General features: G+C 38.5%; 1 protein-coding gene across 3 annotated transcripts; it reads left to right on the top strand.

Annotated features, from left to right (window-relative positions):
- The first annotated feature begins 146 nt into the window (after positions 1-146).
- Positions 147-20,613, top strand: fhl3b (four and a half LIM domains 3b). 3 transcript variants are annotated; one of them, XM_028461438.1, is made up of 7 exons: positions 197-290; positions 6,999-7,221; positions 14,001-14,171; positions 15,178-15,352; positions 16,067-16,236; positions 17,519-17,705; positions 19,746-20,613. In XM_028461438.1, exons 3-7 carry the CDS (start codon positions 14,016-14,018, stop codon positions 19,895-19,897), a joined length of 840 nt encoding a protein of 279 aa, XP_028317239.1. In that variant the 5' UTR covers positions 197-290; positions 6,999-7,221; positions 14,001-14,015; the 3' UTR covers positions 19,898-20,613. The 3 variants fall into 3 exon arrangements, with proteins under 3 accessions (XP_028317238.1, XP_028317239.1, XP_028317240.1); XM_028461437.1 differs by lacking the exon at positions 6,999-7,221 and having other exon boundaries at positions 147-290; XM_028461439.1 differs by lacking the exons at positions 197-290; positions 6,999-7,221; positions 14,001-14,171; positions 15,178-15,352 and adding an exon at positions 15,367-15,964.
- The last annotated feature ends 2,100 nt before the right edge of the window (positions 20,614-22,713 follow it).

Here is a 22,713-nt window from a genome sequence, read left to right as displayed (position 1 = left end):
CAGTTGAATCATCTTTTGGCTGTATGGAACTTTTTTTTTTTTAGCGCTACAATGACAACAAATTGTTTGGCAGTTGAGTAGGAAACACATTCAGAATGGGCTGCTTTGCAGCTCACACATGTGTAGGAGAAGAAGGGGGTGGTGAGGAAGTGGGCGGGGTTTGAGGACTGGTTTTGGTCTTTACGCCTCCAGTCATTGGAACTCCAGTCTGCTCTCAGCTCCCAGTGGTAACCACGCAGGATTTAGGCGCCTGTTATCAGACGCAGCAGCTTCAGCAGCACAAAGTGGAGGTAGGTTTCCATTCCAATAACTCCTCTTTATAGAAAACTTATTAGAAATAATAATAATGGGGAAAAAAACAAACATAATTCTATATTAGTTAGTGACTTAAATACAGGCGTGTGTTTACAATATCTTTTTTTATTATTCATGCAGAAAATAATGGGCGTACATTGCAGATAGACCATTTCTCTAAATACTCAAGTTGAAGTGTATAACGCCATTATTTTCCTCATTGTGTCAGTGTGGTGAGGTGTGAGGGGCTGCATTAGCAAGTCCATGTTAATCGCAACCAAATTAAAACTCGACAAGTACTAAATGAAGTTAAATTAAACTACAAATCTATATCTACGGCGCTCACAGACTTATTGGGAATAAACAGAGCAACAGAACAGGGAAACGGAGAAATCACAAATTCAGACTGTAAAAGCAACCCACCGAAAGCAGTGCTATGTCCAAAAAACGCTTTAAATAGTGCGGGAGGACAATCAGGAGATGAGGCACACCTGAGTAAACCAACTCCCCACACACACACACACACACACTGACAACACAGGATGAGATAAAACAAACAGGAAACCTTAGATGCACTAACAGAGAACAACAGACTGAGAATACAAGAGTTGACAAAGAAATGACAACAAACACAACCTAAATAAACAAGACTCATATTTATAAATTTAAGTCACATATTCAGACAATTTAGAGACATGAAGATAACCCACCGAAAATCACGCAGCGTCCAAAAACCGCTTTAAATGTTGAGTGAGGACAATCAGGAGATGAGGCACACCAGAGTGAAAACAGGAGGGAGCTTTATCACCTTCACAGACTCAAATATATAAACTGAACACAAATTGACACCTCACCCCATGACAAAATGAACACTGACATTACAGCTAAACTGAAAACCCGCCCACAGACATCAGGTCATCTGTGTCAGTAAGTAGGATACGTTTCTCCTAACACTAGAAGTGTTTGAGGCATGAAAAATCATGGCTACAGGACTAAATTTAGATCATGGTTGGACAACTTATTCAGAGCGTCTCCAAAACAGCAGCTTGTGTGGGTTGTTCCCTGTGTGCTGTGGTCAAAAGCGTCCAGAAAAAGCAAAGTGGTGAACCAGTGAGGGGTCATGTATGGTCAGGGCGCAGAGGTTTGACCTGAGGTTTGGAGCCAAAGACATACTGTTCCTCAAACTGTGGTTCTGTCAGAGAGGTGTGAGAAAACCCAGTGCATCACACCCATAGTGTGCATGTGAGCATCAAGTCAAGATATTCGCTTTACTTTGGACACCTCATGAGGACGAGGAGAGAGTAAGAATAGGCGTAAGAAGATAGATGTAGTGGGGTTCTTTGAAGAATGAGTCCATCTACCTCTGATGTCCCCTGATGGTTTAGGAATAGACTTTTTAGCTCTTGACTTTAGAATATTCCCAATTTTGGTCCAATTAACTTATAGCGAGACGAACAATTAAACCAATTAGAGTGTGATATGTTCCATGTCAATTCAGTTTTGGCAGGATTCGTTTTTTTCTGCGTAAACCCCAAAATAAACATCTGCCCTTTCATTTAAAACACCAGGAATGTGTTGGGGATTCACTTTGGCAGTTTTTCAGGGGCAAACACAAGAAATCAGGGTAAAAATGAAGCAAAACCACGTCAATGCATCCGTCTAAAGGACTCCACATCCCACAATGCAATGCCTAAAACTTTTCTGACAATGTCAATAAACATTGTGTTTGCAGTGAAGATTAAAACAAACTTTCAATCCAAAATTTCAACCCTTCTGCGTTTTTTTTAGGAGCAAATTATCTTTGATTCATTGATGTCAGGTTTCAACCCATAGAGGGCAGTCACCATCACATTTTACAAGAAAAAAGAATCAATCAGCAACCCTACTTCATACCCAGATATATTTGTTTTTAGCAGAAAAAAAGTGGCTTTAGGGTGTAGTTACTTTATAAAGACTGTTCAATAAAAGTGACGTTTATAAATGGCAACAAAGTGAATTTGCGCTTTGAACGTGTTTCCATTGAAAGTTGCTTTTGGCAGGCGCATTGTAACGCTCACAAAATCTCATCCCGCGAGACTTTCGCTGCAGAAAGACTGACGCTCAGTCAGCTTAGCAAACAACTAAAGAATGCATAGTTTTACGTCTAATGTGGCAGCGATAATTTGAAAATATAATGCTAAGAAATGTCCAGATCTCTTCTGTTTACACGTACCATGTTTTCTCGGAGTGAAGTGGTCATGTGACCAGGTACGTTACGTTCTGTGACGTGTAATTGTGGAAAAAGTATTTTTGTAGCGCTTGCAACACATTTCAATATCAAAAACGTCTGAAATTCCTCCTTATAAAAGCATAAAAACTTTTTTGCAATATTTGGTGGTTTTTTCGAAATTCAGGTGTTTCCATCACCGGTTTTTATTGCGCTATTTAGATTTTGCGCATTTTCAAGGGTAATGGAAACGCAGCTAATGTAGTTTTCAGCTGTTTTCAAATAAACTTGTTGACGACCAAATGCGACCAATAATGTAGATGCTGGACCAGAAATGTGCCTTTAATCTATGATTTTTAGATTTTAGAAAACACTAGGTGATATTTGGTGTATTTTCACATGTTCAAAGTCAGTAGCTAATGGTGTGATTGCGCTCCTTTGAAGTGGGATTTATGAGATGACGAACAAGGAGACCTTTGACGCCCTTGAGTTGGCTCGGATGCTGAAACACACGTAACAAAGAGTCATGTCTGTTCGGACAAACATGTTGTACACGAGTCTGTTTCATGTTAGCGAGTCCTTCAGTCGGAGTGACCTCACGTCTACCCCAGATTACACACTCGGTCACTCCTCATCCTCCTCCTCTTCCACACCGCTCAAACTTTCCATCAGCACACAAACCAAAGTGTTTCAACGAGCGTGAATGAACTCACTCCTGGAAACCAAACACAAAGAAAGTCTTCTGGTTTTTACGCAGAGATGAGTTCTCGACGCTTGTCTTTTTTAGAAAACACACGGCAGAAGAAAATTCCTCTTTCCCTCCTTTGTTCCCCACTTTGCCTCATTTTTGACCACATTCACATTCTTCTTCAGTAGCCACATTTAGGCACATTTTGGTGGATTTCTGTTACTTGAGATGAACTTAAACCAAACTTAGTCATTTCTGCTGGAAATGTATGCTTTCTTTTTATTCATTTTTCCATTGTTTTCAGTATCGCCCAAATAGGGAAAGAACAAACATAGCAGTAAATATCTTAAGCTTTATTTACTAATTATTTATCAGCTGAGCTCACTTCATAAGACTTGTAAAACATGCAGTAATTCCGATCGCATCACTATAGTGATGATGCAGAGGGAAACTAAATACGGTACAACTGTTTTGACAGTTTATCTGGGGAAAAAAAGGGACAATTTACTCATTTTTCTGTTATAACTTACAAAAGCTTTTAGATGGACATTTCTTTTAGGCGAAATATAAGCTAACTTCGGAAGGGCTTACTTACTCAGTTTAAAGGATTTGTGTAAAACTTAAGGCGCGGTGGCCAAATTGGCCCTTCAGAGCATCAAATCCGGCCAGCAGGAGGAAGTAAAAATGACAACAAAAACATGAATTATGGTGTAAAATATCAACAAATTCAGTTGCAGATATCCCAGACCCTCCTAATACAAAAATTCTATGAAACTCCACAATATATCTAGGGCTCAGAGTTTTGGTCACAAAAATAACGACATTTAAAACGTGATTAACCTGCAGGGACTGATATATGTCACTTATTGCTTGGAGATTGTTACTGCCATACGTACTTTTCACATCATTCTTGAATTGCCAGCAAAGGCATATAAATGGTGAAATTTATCACTTTCCCATCTACAATCTGCGGCACACTTAAGATCAAACTACTGGCCCTTGAGAAAAAGAATTAGTTTGACACCCCTAAGCAATTGGTCAATCCAGCTAATTGATGCAAAACCCAGAACAAACAACTGAACACTGTAGTAGATGCAGAAACCTGCCTAGTATTCCCAACAGTGACCAACATCTGTTGCCATTAACACCCAGGAGATGAAGGTTTCTCCAGTAGACAGATAAGGACCTGTTTTTATTGGACTACAATGCTTTCTCTCTGAGCTCATGAAGCTGTTTAATTGTCTGGAAAAGGTTTCATACCAAAACCATCCAACTGAAACAACAGCTTTGCCAAAAGTATTTTTATTTTAAGCGACTCCACGACTCCAAGGCTACACATGATTACAGTGTTTGCAGTCGTACTTTATTTTAAGCTCTTTCTTTTGTTTGTGTTTTCCCTGAAGAGGTGCCTTTATATTTGACCAAAACTGAAGTTCAAGTTCCAGAGGGTTCCCAACGTACAACTTCAGAACCTTTATGCTGAGTTTAGGGATTTTAGGGAAATACCTAATCATGCAACCTAGGCCTATCTACTAACGACTAATCTGAGCTAAAATAGTTACATTTAACACTTTTTCCGAGTGTATTTGGTCCTTTTCTGAACTGGTGTTAAATTAACTATTTCCACATTTTTAATTAATTCATTCTAATCCACCTGTTGTTGAAATAGCTCTATTTGGGTGAAAAATAGCATGACATGGGACCTTTAAAGGTCCAGTATTATGCCATTTTTCACCCATCTTCATTTGTTCTAAGAACCCCAACAACAGTATTTCACTTTTATTTTCCCAAACTCGCCTGTTTCCAGAGTTTTAGCCTCTGAAAAGTGACGCTTCTAAAAACAGGCTGTTTTTGGGGTCTTCATGCATATGCATGAGTGGGCGTGTCTATAGACGCAGATCCCACACCACAGCTGCTCATCATAGCGATTGTTTTTTACTATCCACACACTCATGTTAATGTTTTCAGCCAAAAAACCTGCACATTGCAGTAAAACTCATGGCTATTTAAGCAGCTATTGTGATTGTGAAACGACAAACGTTCCATGGTGTGTGTTTATCACATCAGCAGCGGAGCCAGTCATCTGTTTCAGATGCTTCAAACACTCACCAGATCTGCAACGTCACTCTCTTGTCATCCTCTCCTCACCTAACCACAGCCATAGTCCATTTAACGTGATAATCATTTGTTTTGTCTAAACCGATGCGTCGCATTGGATCACAAATGCGTCAGATTATGTGAAGGGCGTTACGAGGCAGTATAACGGGTACTATAAGTGGAACTGATTATAACTGCTCCCTGGATGCTACACCGTGGCTGATCACCGCTCCTCAGTGAAGGGTTAAATGCAGAAAACACATTTTGTGTATGTAGCTTTACATATATGACAATAAAGTACAATATATATTCTATATTAACCCGCAGTGTTTGTTTTATTTGTGAGGTAGTTTGAGAGGGAGGAGCTCATATTCTTATAAGGTAGGAGGGGCCAGGATTGTCAAGAGGAGGAGTTGAAAGATCCAACTCGTCAGTTTGGAGCTGACTTTTTACAAAATGTGGAATAACAAGGGAGGGAGGAAACATAAGTTTTTAAACTTTGGCCCTCTGAATGAGGCTAAAGGGATGTATATCACTATAGAAAATCCATTATAAAGTGAATTTTTCATACTACTGCCCCTTTAAGCATCCCCAGTTATGAAAAGATCCTGGTGGGTGTCATTCCCAGCACTCCCACGACTATCGGCACCAGCCAACACTTCCCACAGCTTTCCTATCTCTGTTCTCGCTTTATTTCATTATCTTTGGCTTGAACTCTGCCTCTCATATCTTCGAGCTTCTATGACATCGTTGTTGAAGAGAAGTCCCAAAATAACTTCACTTTGTCAGTCTGCCTGTACTGCTACCATTGGTCAGTCATTGGTTAGTCCATGCTTAATGGCCAGTCACCGGTGGACACCAGTTAATACCCTGAGTAGGAGCGATCAGTAATACAACGCGCCACAAGTCGTAATGCCACAACTTTTATTCCATATAACAGCCACAGCAACATGAATTAAACTTATTTCAAACTGAAATGACTTCTTTTGGTTTTACATTGGGCATCGAAACGTGGTTGAAAAGTAGTTTGCCCTCTCGCCCTCCAGCCAAACAGACTGTTCATCGTTACACCTGCCCTAGGGTGACGTCTATATACTGTATATATATATATAGAGTAACGCCCCGCGACATCATCATTTCATCTTAATCATGATGAACAGTATTTTAACTTAAACCATCAGCCGAATGATTAGAAAACACTCCAATAAATAGCGCACAATGAAAGCAAAAATGATAATGGAATCAATACTCTGGCCCCCAATTGGCCGGTAGCGGGCAATTCACACATTTACATAGGAAGCATACACTGAACCATTTTTAGAAGTATCATTTTATTATTATTTTTACTATCATTATTATTAATTATTTCATTTCTTTATATTATTATTATTATTGTTAGTTATTTATTCATTTTTTATATTATTATTGTGTGTTTTTTGTGATTTATTGGATCTTTCATTAGTATTTCTAATCCCCTCAAAAAATGCATACTATCATTAAAATAAAAAATCTTATTTTGAAAGGCTTTCAGTGTAAGTATTCATAGGTTTGTAGAAAATGATTCACAGCCTCTTTGTTTATAAGCCACTTAAAGCAATGACCCTGTAGCGATTTCACTTTGGGTGCTTTGGATATTTTTCCTCGTTGCAGAAACCAAAATACCGTCACACGGGCCGCTGGCTCGGCTTCTCAAAACATCCTCTGTGTTTACAGGAAAAACAAGTCAGTCGTGCCCGTGACATCTCTAATCAGAGGCCAATGAAAGTGGGTGTCCATGGTGGTTAGTGTTTGTGCAGCTGAAATAGACTTTCAGATCTGCAGGAAACCACTTTGAAGGTCTTTGTTCTGAGCATAAAAGGCTGCGAAAGACACCAAACAACCACAGGAGACTGTTCCTATGTTTCTCTACAGGGTGTCACCCGCTACAGTATGAAAGGTATAGTGTTGGTCACACTTTGACTGCATTGTATACACACTCAATATTCTCATTCAGCTTCCCCAAAGCTGAGTTGCGTAACTCGGAAGAGACACAATGTAAGAACTGTTCAGAGGTTTACGGGCCGTGAAATGGCCTTTATTCATTTAGAGGGGAATAAACAGTAAAGGTGAGCTCATAATTTAAAACACTTTTCTGTTCTGACTAAATTCCCACAGACTGTGGGTCTTTTAAAAGGTGTTACAGTGAAACAGAAGCAGACGCAGTTGTTTTTACCTACACCATACAATAAATCCACTGTCGTCATGTGAAAGGTTTAATCACTCGAGTATACTGTAAATATACATTATTAACTTCGCCAATTAGGAAGAAAATACAAGTGAGGATGCAGGTGCTGGCCTGCGTCGCACTGCATTAGCTTAGCATTAGCGTTAGCATAGTATAGATTTCTGACGGTGTTCTAATTGGAACACTGATAACATTACTGTTCCAGTTATTATATCCCAGTTGTTTTGAATGGGATATATGTATATATATATATATAATTTATTTTTTTCTTTTGGTCGCCAGAACATCACCAACATTTAATCACCTGTTCCTTGTCCCAATTATCAATTTTCCAGAAAATTTCATCCAAATCTGTTCATAACTTTTCAAGTTATCTTGCTAACAGACAGACAGACAGACAGACAGACAGACAGACGGAGGGTAAAACATCATAACCTTACCGTTCTTCAAGCATCGCTTCTCTCTTGGCGGAGGTAATAATAAATAATATTATACACTCGTGGTCCAAACTTAAATAATAAAAAGGAAAACAAGAATAAACAACAAACAAGAAAAACACCTTTTACCAACACAATGTATATAATTTACAAACTACCAGTTTTACCAGTGCCTCCATAGCTCCACTGGTACCATGTGGCGCTTGTTTCACTTTAGTCAGGCTCATGAGAATAATGTTGTCAGTCTTATTAAGATGACAAAACAAATCTGTACATCAAACAACGCAAGGTTAGCTGAAAAGTTTTGATACTTGCTGACACAAACAGTTGACTTGCACTTTCCAATCTCGGCCTTTTCAGTAAAATCTTTAAACAATCATTATAAGTTCCCTTATGCTCGTTCTTCTATAGTATGACCACAGGTGTGCTGTATACAATGCAGTACAGTATGCATTTATAAAGTGCCATTAAAACCTTTGAAAGGATAATTGAAAGTTGAAAGTGCCACTCAAAAGTTTCCACCGTAAACAGGTTGGTTTTCAAAAAACTTCAAGTTTGGAAAAGTTTTGCACATAGCATTATGGAATTTGGATTCCTGTGGAAGAATAGAAAATATCTTTGTCCAAGCAGAAAAGTGTTTTTACTTCATTCTTACCGAGATTACTAATGTTTACTTCACCAAACAAGGAAGATTGTCAGTGATTCTCTTGACGTCATGTTTGTCCTGCATTTTTTATCTCGTTTACCCTGATAAGAAGTCGCTCTGATTTCAGCCGTATTCGTGTGTTTCTGTGGAAGCCAAAATATCAACATCTATTATTGTTTTGTCACCAACTTTCAATCTGTGAAAACATCAGTTTGTCAGTGTCACACTGGCATCAGGAGAGGATGAGAACAATTTATGGATGAAATACAGGTATAGCTTAATTTATGTGGTTATAAGCAGATTCACCTTACAACAAGAATGAGGGGAAAAAGAAAGATACGTACATAAAGAAATCAGCTTGTTTAAACAGATGAGTTCTCAAGGAGTTCCAGGGATGTGTGGCAGAGCGGCTGAAGGATCTTGAGTCTATTGTGGGTGTGTTCATTTGGAGAAAGAGTTAGACATGGAGGTTGTATTTTATTATCCCACGCCACAAAATGTGGAAGGGGTTTTAGGTTTGAGCTCTGTTCGTCCATCCATCTGAGTTAAAGGGGTCAGCTTTTCTCAGAAACCATTTAAGCTAGGATAACCAAATTCGGTGTGTGGCTTCAGGGTATCAATACCTTGATAGAGTTTGAAAATGAGAAGTGCGCTATTATTTTTTTCCGGAGTTATTGTCCTTGTTGCCATACATTTTGGAAAAATGTATATAGATTTTTGAATTTAAGAAAAATTTAATTAAATTAAAACAACACAATCTTGAACTGTATTTATATACTTTCACTTTGTTAAATATGAATATAGTGCAAGTAAAATGCAGTAAAAAAAAATTGTGTCACGATCCAACAAAGGTTGGGAACCACTGCACTAACTACTGTTTCTTTCCCTTTATTTACAAAATGAGATTATTTAAAATATCACTCATTCATTACATCATTATGCTCTATAGTTGGTTTATTTTATATTATTCTGAGCAAAATGTTGTAGTCGGACAAAGGGGGGACTTGGATTCAGAAATAAGAAAGGGGGTACTTGAGCCAAAAAGGTTTGAGAACCACTGGTGTAGAAGAATGCTCTCAGCATGGTCCTCCATGAAACAGGCTGGAGGATCCGCCGTTTAAAACAACAGCTGAGGGGAAATCTCTCCCAAAAAAGACTCTGAATCCGTTTAAAAAAGTGCGAAATGATATTTTGTCATTGAGACAGATTTAACACTTACATACACTGGGTTTTATGACACTCTGCAGTGTTTTCTATCAGCTTTAGTAAAGCCCAGACACATGTCGCCATAAAGAGAAATAAACAGAAACACCCAACAGACCGTCACTGCTGCTGCCTCAGGATGTGAAGGAGCAGAAGCAGTGAGCTGTGAAGACACACGAGACAGAAGCATTTAGCATTTGGCCGACGCCGCGAGGAGCTGAGAGCCAAGCCAGGGCAGTAAATCTTCCTTCAGGACAGCGATCAGTGAGGGATTTAGTGTGTCTTCTCATCTCACTGAATTGTGGACTTAAACATTTTTAGCAAAAATGCAAATGCTGAAATGAAAGTCGTCGACAGGGTTGCGAGTCTGTTTCCTCAGGGCTGACACGTGTCACAGGGTTTGGTTCAAAGATGAGGAGACTTATAGTTTAAACCTCATACTGTGCTACTACTTTGTATATATTTTATACAATTTACATGAGAAACTTATCTGAAAACCAGATGAATTCATGCTAAAAAAAAAGAACATACATGATATACATGACAACACTAAACAGACAGATTTGATGTGATCAATGCATGAGACCACATGATCACATGAGTTCTGATTGAAATTCATCTCATGTGACAAAATTATAGTTTAGTTTTTATTAGTCGATAATAATATAAATCTAATTTGTTCTAGCTTTCATCAAAATGCGATTTCATTTGTCATCGCCTAGTTACTGTCACTTAAAACAAAATTAGTCACAATTAACTCTGCAAACTAACAAATAAAGTAACGCCAATGAAAATATTAACTCCTTGGCAGAGGTGAAAATACAACTAAAAAGAAATCAACTGGAAACCATCAAAATCAACTTAAACTGGCTGACTCAAAAACCATAAATTAAAAGTGGAACCCAGGCAGGGTTTGAACCTATGACCTTCAACCACTAACATGGAAAATGAAGCAGAATTCCACCTGCAGGCCGAGACTGAGACAATATCACTGTTTGTTGCCCAAAAATGTCAGGGTATACTTTGAGTGGCCTTCACTTGTTTTTCCTTTTCCTGTTCATGGTTTATAACCAACCAGGCTCTGCATTGTTACCCACTATAGAAAGCTGTCCAATAAGGCTATAAAAGCTTTAATGGATGTTAATTAAATGCATTGCCTTGTGGTTTCATTGCTATAAGAATTTCCTGCTGTGCAACCAGAGTGGAGTTTGATGAGAGACAACAGCTGGAGGCCACAGCAGATGTTTTGGTCCAGGAAGACGAATATAAAGCACAAAAATCAGGCGACTATGTCCGGAAGGAAAGTCATTGTTCCATCAGTGGCACCAGAATAGAAAACTCAATCTCTTCGGACGATTTCTAGAGGAAGTTGTGCTGATTTGCTCACGCGAAGAGGCAATTCGACAGAAAACAGACAGAGGATGTGACGTTTTGCATCAGTTTGGTTTCCCTCTGTGTTTTGCTGACTGCTGCCCTTGAAAAGGAAGCAGCACTGTTATCTGAAGGGAGGGTTTGACTTTGAGATTGCACTTCGGTGTGGGGGGACAAAGACGAGGATACAGTTTCAGATCCTGCCATAAGCTCTCGGACTGTGATTCTTTTTTTAAAAAAGGCTACATCATTGGTTATCAGAGATGAAATGTTTGACCGCTAGCACACGAGGGGAATGTAAACTTTCCAGATGACTACTCCAAGCGTGTAGCTGGGAAGATTTAGAAAGCTGTGTCATCATGGATGAGAGTTCTTAGCAGAGTCATAAACCATGGAAACTATTTATCTGGGAACGCCAAGGCGCCCTCGCTTCAGATGAGTCTGGGGACGATGACAAGAAGCTGGACGATGGAGGTCTTGTCCTGAGCCAGGCACTTCTGTGCTGACATCAGAGGATCACATCAAAGGCACTTTACGCCCAAAACAGGGAGGGAAAAACAAGAACAAAGGCCAAGTCCTTGACAGCTATTCCAAATGTGACAGATGAGGTGATCCTGAGCATGAGCATGTTCATCCACACTGCATAGATCTTCATCTCCTTTGTCTCACTTTTCAACAGGATGATATTTTAGTGTCCCGCACTTGAGTTCCTTCTGTTGCTGAAGTGCATGGGGTCACATACTTCCATGCACGCTGATGGGCCTCTTAGGATTCTCTTGTTTCTGTGTCCAGTCCAAGTTTCACTTGTTCTTCCTTTGTTCTTCAAATGGAGCAAGTTGTGAAAACAATACACAGATTACATCTACATGTCACCTTATTCCAATCCCTATTTTCACACAAAGTCCATGTGAAAAGTATTTAACTGATAATACTTAGTTTTAAGAGTAATTACTAGGTGTTGATACATTGTGTGGCAGAAACACTAGAAGGCTTTTTGTTGTACACAACAATGTCTGGTTGGCAGCTTTGGTGATATTGTTCACTCAACCCCATCTACTCGTTGGATCTTGAAACTATCTTGTTATTCAATCTATTGTTTTACACGTTTAAACCTGGATTTGTTATTGTTTTCTGGCTTCTTTGAACAATTTCAGTTTCCTTTGTGCTTTTTGAAATGAAAATATGTTTAAAAACGAAAAGAGTCAAGCTAGGAATTGAACCCTGCTGCCTGTGTGAAAGACAGAGGCCTTGACCACTAACTTGAATTCTACAAAGTTATGTGGTACAGCTAATTCATGGTTTGTTAGTAGAATTAGAGGATTGCGGCTAGTGAAATGGTAAGGGTTACCACTAGAAAAATAAGTTCCTATTTAAATACATCAGTTTGAATTTTCTTCCAAGAGCACAAAAAATGTTTGTTCCAAGCAGCATGAAAAAAAATGACAAAATCGTGTTGACGCACACAAAAAAAAATACATTCATTCATTTACGTCGCAGTTTCATGATTCCCTGCACCATAGGGCTGGTTGACCAATGCAGGAATCCCATTTCAGCAACAAGTTTCCTCACCTGCTGCGAGGAATTCACTAAGTTTGCAGCAACGATTAGTGCACGTGCAGAAGTGGTGCAGACCGCCCCATTTAAATGAGCGTTTTGCTCGTTCAATGTGGAGACATGAGTGCACAGAAGCACACAATGACATTTGAGGAAGTTAAATTGGAGGCAGATGGACTTCTCTGTCTGCTGCACAAACATTTAATAATGTAGAAAACTAAGTAAACAAAAATGTTTTTAAAAAACAACTTTAAAACCTAATGATATTTTTTGTGGCTGCTCCGTTAGGTCCTGTAACTTTGCTCTGATCAGTCCATGAAAAACAGGCAGATTTGGACAGAAATTGTCCTATTGATCTGCCATTGATCTGAGTAAATGCAGCTACATAGTCTCTCAATCAGTCTGCACCATTTGAATATGATCTACTGACCATCATACAGCAGGTCTGAGCAGCGCTGTGTGACACACACTCTCATATGTGAACATTGGTCCATTACTGTGTAAATTACGCATCTGATCAGCTGATTCTGGCCTGATGCTCCTTCCGTCAATGTGAGACGAGAGTCTGACGGTCAAAACATTTTTTTGTGCCCCTCATGAGATCCGCCTACTTTACATATTCATCAAGGGGAAACGCGCTAAATGGATTGAGGGCGCATTGTGACACACAGTCCTGATTCCCTGGTGTTTATACCCCTTATTAGTTTGTGGAGTGATGTTTAAATGTTGTTTATCGGTGTAGGCTGAAAAGTTTGCACTTTATATACACCAAGAAATAAATTTACCAAATGTGCTTTTAACAAGTGTACATGGATTTTAATGAATGTTTATGGATGAAAAATTGTGATTTACTTCACATCATGATGTACCTGTTTATTGTGTGACCTTCTGCATGTAATAAAAGTAAGGTTTACCCATGCAATGAGGAGTATATAAGTGCCTCTGGCCTGTGAATTCAGTCTGAAACAGAGCAGGTTGTCTCACCTCACCTCCCCAACAATTATCAGGATTTATTTACTCTTATGTTGATGCTAAACCGCTACAGGGAGTTTCGACGAGGCTAAGGGAGGGATGACTTTACGACCTTTCGCTGACAGTGAGTAATGTGGAAACAGGAGAAGATGTTACATCATAAAGTGATGGCATACCGTCAACCCAAATTTATTGTATGATTATCTGAGCTTTCTACATTATAATACATCATTAAAGTTTAATACCAAACTGTAGAAGGCTATAATGATGTTGTTATTCATCCTGTGATGGTTCGTTTTGTTTTTCAGATAGAAAAACACATCATGAGTGATCGCTTTGACTGTAAAAACTGCAACGAGTCTCTGTACGGACGCAAATACATCCAGGTGGAGGACAGTCCACACTGCGTCCCCTGCTACGACCGCCTGTATGCCAACACCTGTCAGGAGTGCAAAGAAATCATTGGACACAACGCAAAGGTGCGCATAAAGAATGTATAATACTGCTCAATTATAAATTGGTTCTCACATTTATTTGAATGTAGTCGTTTTCAATGATTCATTTAATGTGCCCAAATGTCCTGAGTTGTCTAAACATAGAAAAACAAAATAATTCAAAGGAAAGGATTAAAATGTCTTTCAAATCTGAAACAAACTGAAATGACGTGATGGTTTTAAACAGCGAACTCAATTATATTCAAAAGTTTTTCAGTTTAAAAGAGCAGAAAATGCCTGTTAAGGGTTTGTGTTTGCCTAAAAGAAAAGTTTCTGAAATATAATCCCATGGATCCAGGATGATATTCTTATTATAGAAAAAGCAACTTCATACATTTTCATAATGAATATCATGAATTTTCCTCTTTATTGTGTGTAACATATACATTTTAACATATTTTTTCAGTAAAATACTAAGTGGATTTTGAGTGAACAATAAATAAAACTGGTCTTTGGGAAATTTTGACGATGTAATGGTAGCGTTGTAGCTTATTGGTCTGGAATGCTACATATAATTATAAGGTCTTGAGATCAGCTCAAGCTGAGATTAGTATCTCAGAATTAAATGAGAAGTGAGAGTGAGGTTAAGAGGATGCACATAACCGAATTTCATATTTGCACTTTCTTGATGAGATTTTTTCTCTGTCTGAGGCTGAATCAGGGGGCTCTGCATCTGCAATTTGTGTAGCCCACTTTGGGAACCTGGGCTCTAAGGGGATACTGACAGATTACAAGCCTCTAGACCAGGGTTATAAACTATATTTCCCCCAGGGTTAAAACGTCAAAAGAAACTTTGGACATTTTCTCTATAATTTCTATTATTGCTGTACATTTTTTGTCTTTGCTCCTTTGATCGTGTAATGTTTTCATATTTCTTTATCTGCATTACTATTGACAAACAGGTGCTGAATTTGTTTTGTTAAAAGCTGGATTTATGACAGTATTTGTTAAGTTGTTAACGCACTCATTTGCGTGTATCTCCTTCTTCCAGGAACTCTTCTACGAGGACAGACACTACCATGAGCACTGCTTCCGCTGTTTCCGCTGCGAGCGCTCCCTGGCCGGCGAGCCTTTCACCAGCCTGGAGGACGCACTCGTGTGCAGCCAATGCTACTGCAGCGAGTTTTCCTCTAAGTGTGTGGCCTGTGACCAAATAGTGATGCCAGGTTAGTGACACTCAGACGGGCTTCATTCCACACAGTCATGAGTTGATGACAGACAGCTCGCACGCCGTCTTTGTTTGTCTTATGAAAACACATTTGAGTTACTTGTCCTGGGTGTGACAAGCCTACATGAGATGGGATGATTGTTTCTGCAAATATTTCCCAGCAGATTTGTATTTTTTTTTTCTCCTCTGGTCTGACGGTTACACTGTGATGAAATCGAGTCGTAACGTGGTGTCGGATGACTGAAAATTACCCTGGATCGTGAATGCTGGGTTTGACTCTGGGCTGAGTTGTCCTTTTTGAGCAGCTTGGAATGTCTTTGGAAAACTGCTGTCCTTTTACCCTGTCAGGTTCAAGTCCAAAGTCTTGCCTCAGGGCTGCATTTAAGGCCCCAAATTCCTTGAACAGGACCAATGATTAACGGACGACCATGTTTGTCTATACATGGAAAAAGGCTGCTGTGAGGAGGTGAAAATAGTGAGGAACATAAAAAGTAGTGTCAAGAATATGTGCTGCCATGTATGTAGTTACAGTGCTGCTTTGTAACAAGCTGACAGGTTGATCTGAATTGGGATACGTCCAAGAAACCGCGCTAAAGGAGAGTAGAAACAGGTCGTTACACTGACTCTACACCTCAGTTTCTCCAAACATGTTTGAGGCAGGTTGTAGATACAGTTCCTCTCCTTTACGTTGTTTTTTTTTTTTGTCCAACAGGTTCAAAGATGTTGGAGTATGACGGCTCTGCGTGGCATGAAGAATGCTTTGTGTGTCACAGCTGTGAGAAGCCGATCGGTGCCGAAGCCTTCATCCCCGACAAAAACAACTACTACTGCACGCCGTGCTACGAGGGCCGCGTGGCTCCTCAGTGCAGCCACTGCAAAAAGGTGAACACGCCCTGCAGCATGTTAATAATGTGATTATTTGGATCATGTCAAACCCAGAGTGTGCTCATCTGTATTCCAACTGAAAAAAACGTTATTTAAGGATGTTGCATAACAAAGTTAATTCACAGAATGACTCAAATAACACAAAATGATGGAAAAATACTCAAAAAACTGAAGAAATACAGAGAATTACTCCAAAAAGCATACAAAATTACAGAAAAAAACCACAAAATTACAGAAAAAAAACACAAAATTACAGAAAAAAAAACACAAAATTACAGAAAAAAACACACAAGATAACTCGGGCGACCTTGGCTCAGGTGGTAGTGGGTCGTCTTCTGATCGAGAGGTTGGGGGTTCGATCCCAGTACCTGACTATGTGTCGAAGTGTCCTTGGGCAAGACACTGAACCCTAAGTTGCTCTCAGTGGTCGACTAGCGCCTTGCATGGCAGTCCTGTCCCACTGGTGTGTGAATGTGAGAGTGATTGGGTGAATGAGCTGATATGTAAAGCGCTTTGAGACTGCTTCAGTGTGGGGATAAAGCGCTATATAAATCAAGTCCATTTACCATTTACCATTTAACTACAAATAAATAACCGCAAAATTTACAAAAAGACAACAAAAACCCTGAAAATGACTCATAAAACACAAAAATAACTAAAATATTCAGAATGACAAAAACAAAACACAAAATACTGTAAACGACAACAAAAATGACAGAAAAACTCACAAAACAACTAAAAACAACTACAATTTTTAGCATTTCATTTGCAACAAAATAAATAGACTTTAAGGTTGTATCAGTCATAGTAATTTACCACTGTATTTGCACTCATTAGAAATCGCAAAAACCTATAGCCTACTGAATAGAATAGAATAGAATAGGACTTTATTTTTCGTTGCAAAAAGTCCAACGAAATTGCAAAAGCCCTTCGATCAGTGCAAACAATACAGGCAAACTGTATTGTTTGGCATTTATGTATTATATCTAATCTTTGTTTTCGTTTTTTAAATAATGACACATTTATTTGCAACAGTGGGTGAGAAAAAATAGTCTAAATATATTAACCATTATTACAATTTCCGCTTTTGAAATAACGATTAGCTTAAAAAGTCAAATTGTAATACTATTTTTTTTTTTTTACTGTTCAGACTTGTAAATGCATAAACAAGAGCTAGGGATCATAAATGAACATTGCGTAAAGAAGATTCTGATCGTGTTGATAATCCTGATGAAGGGAGATGGATCAATGGCTAAATGACGCTGTGTCTGTCCCCCAGCCTCTGACTAAAGGAGGGGTCACCTACAAGAACGAGGTGTGGCACAGAGAGTGCTTCGTGTGCACGGGATGCAAGGCGCCGCTGTCGGGACAACCCTTCACTTCACAGGGCGAGAGTCCATACTGCGTCAAGTGTTTCAGCAACCTGTACGCCAAGAAGTGTGCCGGCTGCAACACGGCCATCACAGGTCAGTGAGAAGGTTTACACAATCCCAGCCCTAACGGTCTGAGGAGGAAGTCAATGTAAAACCAGTCCAGTCAGTTTAGTGGGTGCAGTTTAAAATCCGTGTAACAACAAATGCTAAATCACCTTGACATGAACTCTGTTGGCTGCATTTCACTAAAGCTGCACGTTTGAATCACTCTGAACCTAATTGATGTAATTAAACTGTCTGGTTTGGGAAAAAAAAGTCATTGAAAAAGGATAGTTTACAAGTGACTAATGATGATGCTTGTAAATTGTTCACTTATTATTTCTCACTTTAAGACTTTAAATCGGCTATAAACAAGCAATAACCTTTACTTTTTTAACTCCAGACCATTAAAGAATGCTGATCAACTCAATGAAATACATACAGTTGTCAGGGTGGTGATGTGTGGGAGTAAGTACAGAGGGGAAAAAGCTGACAGAGAGGAGTGACTTTTCAAATTAAAGTCCATTTGTTAAGGAAAAAAGTAAAGTACAAAACAAATCCACAAGCCAATAAACCGCCTGAATCCAGGGGCAGACAGACAGGATCTGATGAGAACTCCTTAAGTAGTGAGGGAGGACAATCAGGAGATGAGGCACACCTGAGTGAAAACATGAGGAAGCACAATACTCACGCATGTCGGACAGATTAGTAATGATGCTGAGCTTTCCCACTGAAGTATACTTCAAAGTTTCCCAAGATGCATTTCGAACCTACAACGACAAAAACCTGAAGCACGCTAAATTTTCTCCACCTTCAAAAGTTCTGAAAGCATTATAAGAGAGAAAATGACCAAGTAGAATCTCAACATGTGGTCATGGATCCATAAAATTCGACATTTTGGAGATTTCTGGAGACCCTCCATTGTGCTACTGACAAAAACTACCTGTCAACTTCAAAACAAGAGCTCTATTTACAAAAGCGTTAAAAAACTAATGGAAGACAAGAAGAGATGCTTTTATTTTGAAATGGGAATGTTTGATTTTTAGCTTGAAGCCGGTGTCATGTACTGAGTTCACATCTGAGATTGTATATGCGCACTACCAGAAAATTAATTTTTGCTTTTCAAAGTGTAGGGACACGTGTTTTATTTGTTTATTGGATTAGGTTAGGGTTATAATCTCCGTACGGAGGTAAACTCAGTACGTGACACCCGTCCCAGGGCGACTTTACGTTCCGCTCGCAATGCATCATGGGGTGGTTGAGTATGACTAGTTTAAAAAATGTCCTGATTTAGTATACGTCCGGGTATTTCTCACCTACTCAATATTTTGATACTATCTAATGTGAACGCACTACATACTCATTTTGACATCAGACTTAGTATGAGTAGTATAACATTTCGAACACAGCCCGTGTTGCATCAGTGGTTCTCAAACATTTTAGACTCAAGTACCCCCTTTCTCTTATTTCTGAATTCATGTACCCCCTTTGTCCCACTACAACATTTTGCTCAGATTATTGTGGAAAAAAACGTGTAATAACACATATTTTAAAGAATCTCATTTTGTAAATAAGTGGAAAGAAACTGTGTGTAGTGCCTCCTGAATAGATTGATTTCTATACTGTTCAGTTCATGTTTGAATCAAGATCATTTTCATCATCATTATTATGATTGTCATTTCTAACTGAAAAACAAACAACACAAAACCCTACATTTTTAATGCTTTCATTTGTTAATTTTCCACTATCTCTCTCTCAAGTGCCATTGTGTGGCCTTAGGGGTACATGTACCCCCATTTGAGAAACACTGTTGCGTGATGCAGAGCAGGTGTTAAACGTAACATTTATGAAGGCAGAAAAACATTTTGAAACAACGTTGGAAACTAAATAAACCTCCTGACCACAGCTGTACTCAAATAACCCACAAACACATTCTCCAAACGCGTTTCTAGCAACGCTCTGCTGTTAAAGCCAAACCTGATGTCACTCTGACATCATTCAGTATTCCTGCTGAGGTACAATGAAGCTTTGTTGCTGCACTTTTTCCCCCCTTTGCACGTTTCTGAAGTACTACATGTGTGTTTTGTGCTGCAGGGTTTGGAGATGGGAAATACATTTCCTTTGAGGAACGCCAGTGGCACCAGCCATGTTTTAAGTGCTCGCGGTGCTCCGTGTCGCTGGTGGGCTCCGGATTCTTCCCTGACCGAGATCAAATCCTGTGCACCGATTGCAACAGCGAAGACTGACGGGCAAGAAGACACTTAAACCTAAACCTAAACCTCAGCTTTGTGCACCCACACTGCAGCAAATAACCCAACAACACAATCCCAAGAGTATCAGTATTTAATAACAAAGACATTATTAACGTCATAGCAAAGGTATCATTGTCATATTTTGGCCACATTTCCATAACTGTATCACTCGTCTCTCTTTACACTGCTGGAATACAAACCTGAAACTTAAAACAGGACTTAGACAATTGTGCTATTGTACGGTTGTGCCAACAGTTTGCGAGAACTGTATTAAAATAACTAAATAAATAAAGCCAAACATATATATGTATTACTGTATTGAATTGTCGAGCATTATTTTGTAAATGCATTACATGTTTATCCTGATAAGAATCAGCCCAGTCTCACAGGGTTTGTGGAACTGTCACAAAATTGACTTGTAAATGTCATTTTTTACACGTGGCAACGCGAAATGTTTCTGTTCTGCATGACACGATATTTGTGCTGAGGTGCTTGGAAGGGATTGCAAAGTGATGCATTTAAATTGGATTAAAATTTCCTGATTAATTGTATTTGTAATTGCACAAAATTACTTCCGATCGAAACACAAATTCGTGTCCAGCAGCGTGAAAAAAATAAAAAGAACTTGTGTTGCACGCGTGAAAAAAGAAACAAAGTTTCATTGCAGTGTCACTTTGTGTTGTAAGAATACAATAAAATGTTATAAAATAGATGATGTACTCTCACTCTGTAATAAGGCACAACCTTTTGTTCTCTTAATCCCAACAGTCAATGTTCTTATACAAACCCTAAGCCTGGGGTCAAATATGGACCAGTTTGATCTAAAGTGGGCCACAAATTTTAAGGTGTAAGAGCAATTTTAACATCATTGTGCCCTAGTATTTAATATCAGTCCCTGCCGGATCATCACTTCATAAATTATTGATTTTGTGCAGTTTTTGTGTGATTTAGAGACATTTTGTGGAATTTTTTGTAAAAAAAAATTGCAAGATTTTAGAGTTTTTTCCTCAATTTGTAATAAAAAATGACTGCATTCATGTGATATAAACAAAGGAAAAAATAAAATATTGTAGAGTTTCACTAAATTAGTGAATTTGAGATATCTATAACTGGATTATTTGGTAATTTACACAATAAATCATGTTTTCTCAGTCATTTCTACTTTCTCCTACGAATTGGATGCATTAAATGGCCGGATTTGGCCCCCGGGCCTTGAGTTTGACACATTTGCCCTAAGCTAATATCCCAAAGATTTGGATCAGGGTTCAGACGTTCTGTACTGATCGGCTCTGATTGTGTTTGTAGAAGGCGGTGCCAGGCTGGTGTCTGTATCAGATCAAAGGATTAAAAATCAGGGATTAAATTTGCTCTTATTTTGCATGTTTTTTACATCTAACTCTGGCAATTTAGTTTGGATAACTCAGTTTTAATATATTAATTTATTCCATGCGTTTTTAATAGCTTCAGAAAGTTGAGAAAGTAGCATTTCTATCAATATTTTGGTTAATGTCTTAATGACAAGGACACAAATAGGCTACACGTTACTGCGTTCAACTACGAAGGGAATTAAAAGATTGTCAAAGCTGATACGTATTTCATTTATATAATATTCAAAGCTCCTGATCATTTCAAAAACTTATCCCATGAACAACTTGATGAAAAATCAAAAGGCCATGAGCGGCTGTTATTCCTTTGAGCTGTTCCCATGACTCTTCCTGAAATATGTGTGACCCTGTATTGAGGGATGTCGGGACTGGCTTGTTTGGTCTCAGGAGGATCAGGAGGAGGAGAGGGAGCACAGCTACTTGGCCAATTTGTCAACATTTCACATCATCCAGCTGTGAGCTCTGGACAGACTCGGTCCAAGCTGTGCAAGCAATCAGACAGCATTAGAGTTGTGGTTCTCAGCTGGAATCGCTTCTGGACTCGACGTCACTGACACCGTTACAAAAACAAGACGTGAACCAAAAGAGTTCACATTTTTCTAAACGATGAAGCACTTTAAACCTGAGGAATTCAGTGTTGTACATTCCTTTATTCATAAGAGTTCAAACCACAGACTTGAAATTAATAAAAAAAAAAAGCTCATGATTAAAGAAAAATCCCACAAATGAAATGACTTTTGATAAAACAATGTACCAAATGACTACAAGCTATTTTTATAAGTGTGAATAGATGGAATTACCTTTTTTTTTTTTTTTTTTTTTATTTGCATAATCATAAATTTTTTAGACAAAAGTTTGAGATTCTCTACATCAGAGAAACAGACTAAACATTGAAGAGAAACAAGCCTTCCATGACGTCAGAACTCCTCAAACCTTCAGCAAACATTCCCTTGTATCTTAGTTTAGCTATTATATAAATATAAATAAATAGACTGTTTTATTGTTTACGGTGTTACGTAATATGGATACAAAATATTTAACTGTTATCCAATACAGTACATTAAAAAACATGTAATCAGATTACAGGTTTTTTTTACTTTACTTGAGTCATTTTTTTTTTTTTTTTTTGGCGACTTTTTATTTTTACTTCTTACTTTTTTAACCAAATATCTGTACCTTACATTTCAAAAATGAGCTTTTTACTTTTAAGACCTTTGAAGATGACGTCACAACGTAAAAACACACAAAATGTTGGTAGTTTGAGGTTTTTTCTGTTGGGCAGGTCCCCGTTTTATGAGTGATGTTTTCAAGTTTTTTTTTAAATGTTAAACTCAAAGCTGCTCTGGGTTTTATTGAGCGTTTGAATTTATTTATTTATTTTTTCTTGAAACATTTTATTTACAAATTGTATTACTAAATTCTCCA

This window comes from Gouania willdenowi, chromosome 11 (assembly GCF_900634775.1).
Source record: "Gouania willdenowi chromosome 11, fGouWil2.1, whole genome shotgun sequence".
Lineage (NCBI taxonomy): Eukaryota > Metazoa > Chordata > Actinopteri > Blenniiformes > Gobiesocidae > Gouania > Gouania willdenowi.
This window is presented reverse-complemented; position numbering and strand designations above follow the sequence as displayed.

Coding starts and splice junctions, on each gene's coding strand:
- fhl3b (XM_028461437.1), top strand. CDS start 14,016: ATGAGTGATCGCTTTGACTGTAAAAACTGCAACGAGTCTCTGTACGGA. Junction 16,237..17,518: donor AGTGCAGCCACTGCAAAAAG/GTGAACACGCCC, acceptor TCTGTCCCCCAG/CCTCTGACTAAAGGAGGGGT. Junction 17,706..19,745: donor CTGCAACACGGCCATCACAG/GTCAGTGAGAAG, acceptor TTTGTGCTGCAG/GGTTTGGAGATGGGAAATAC.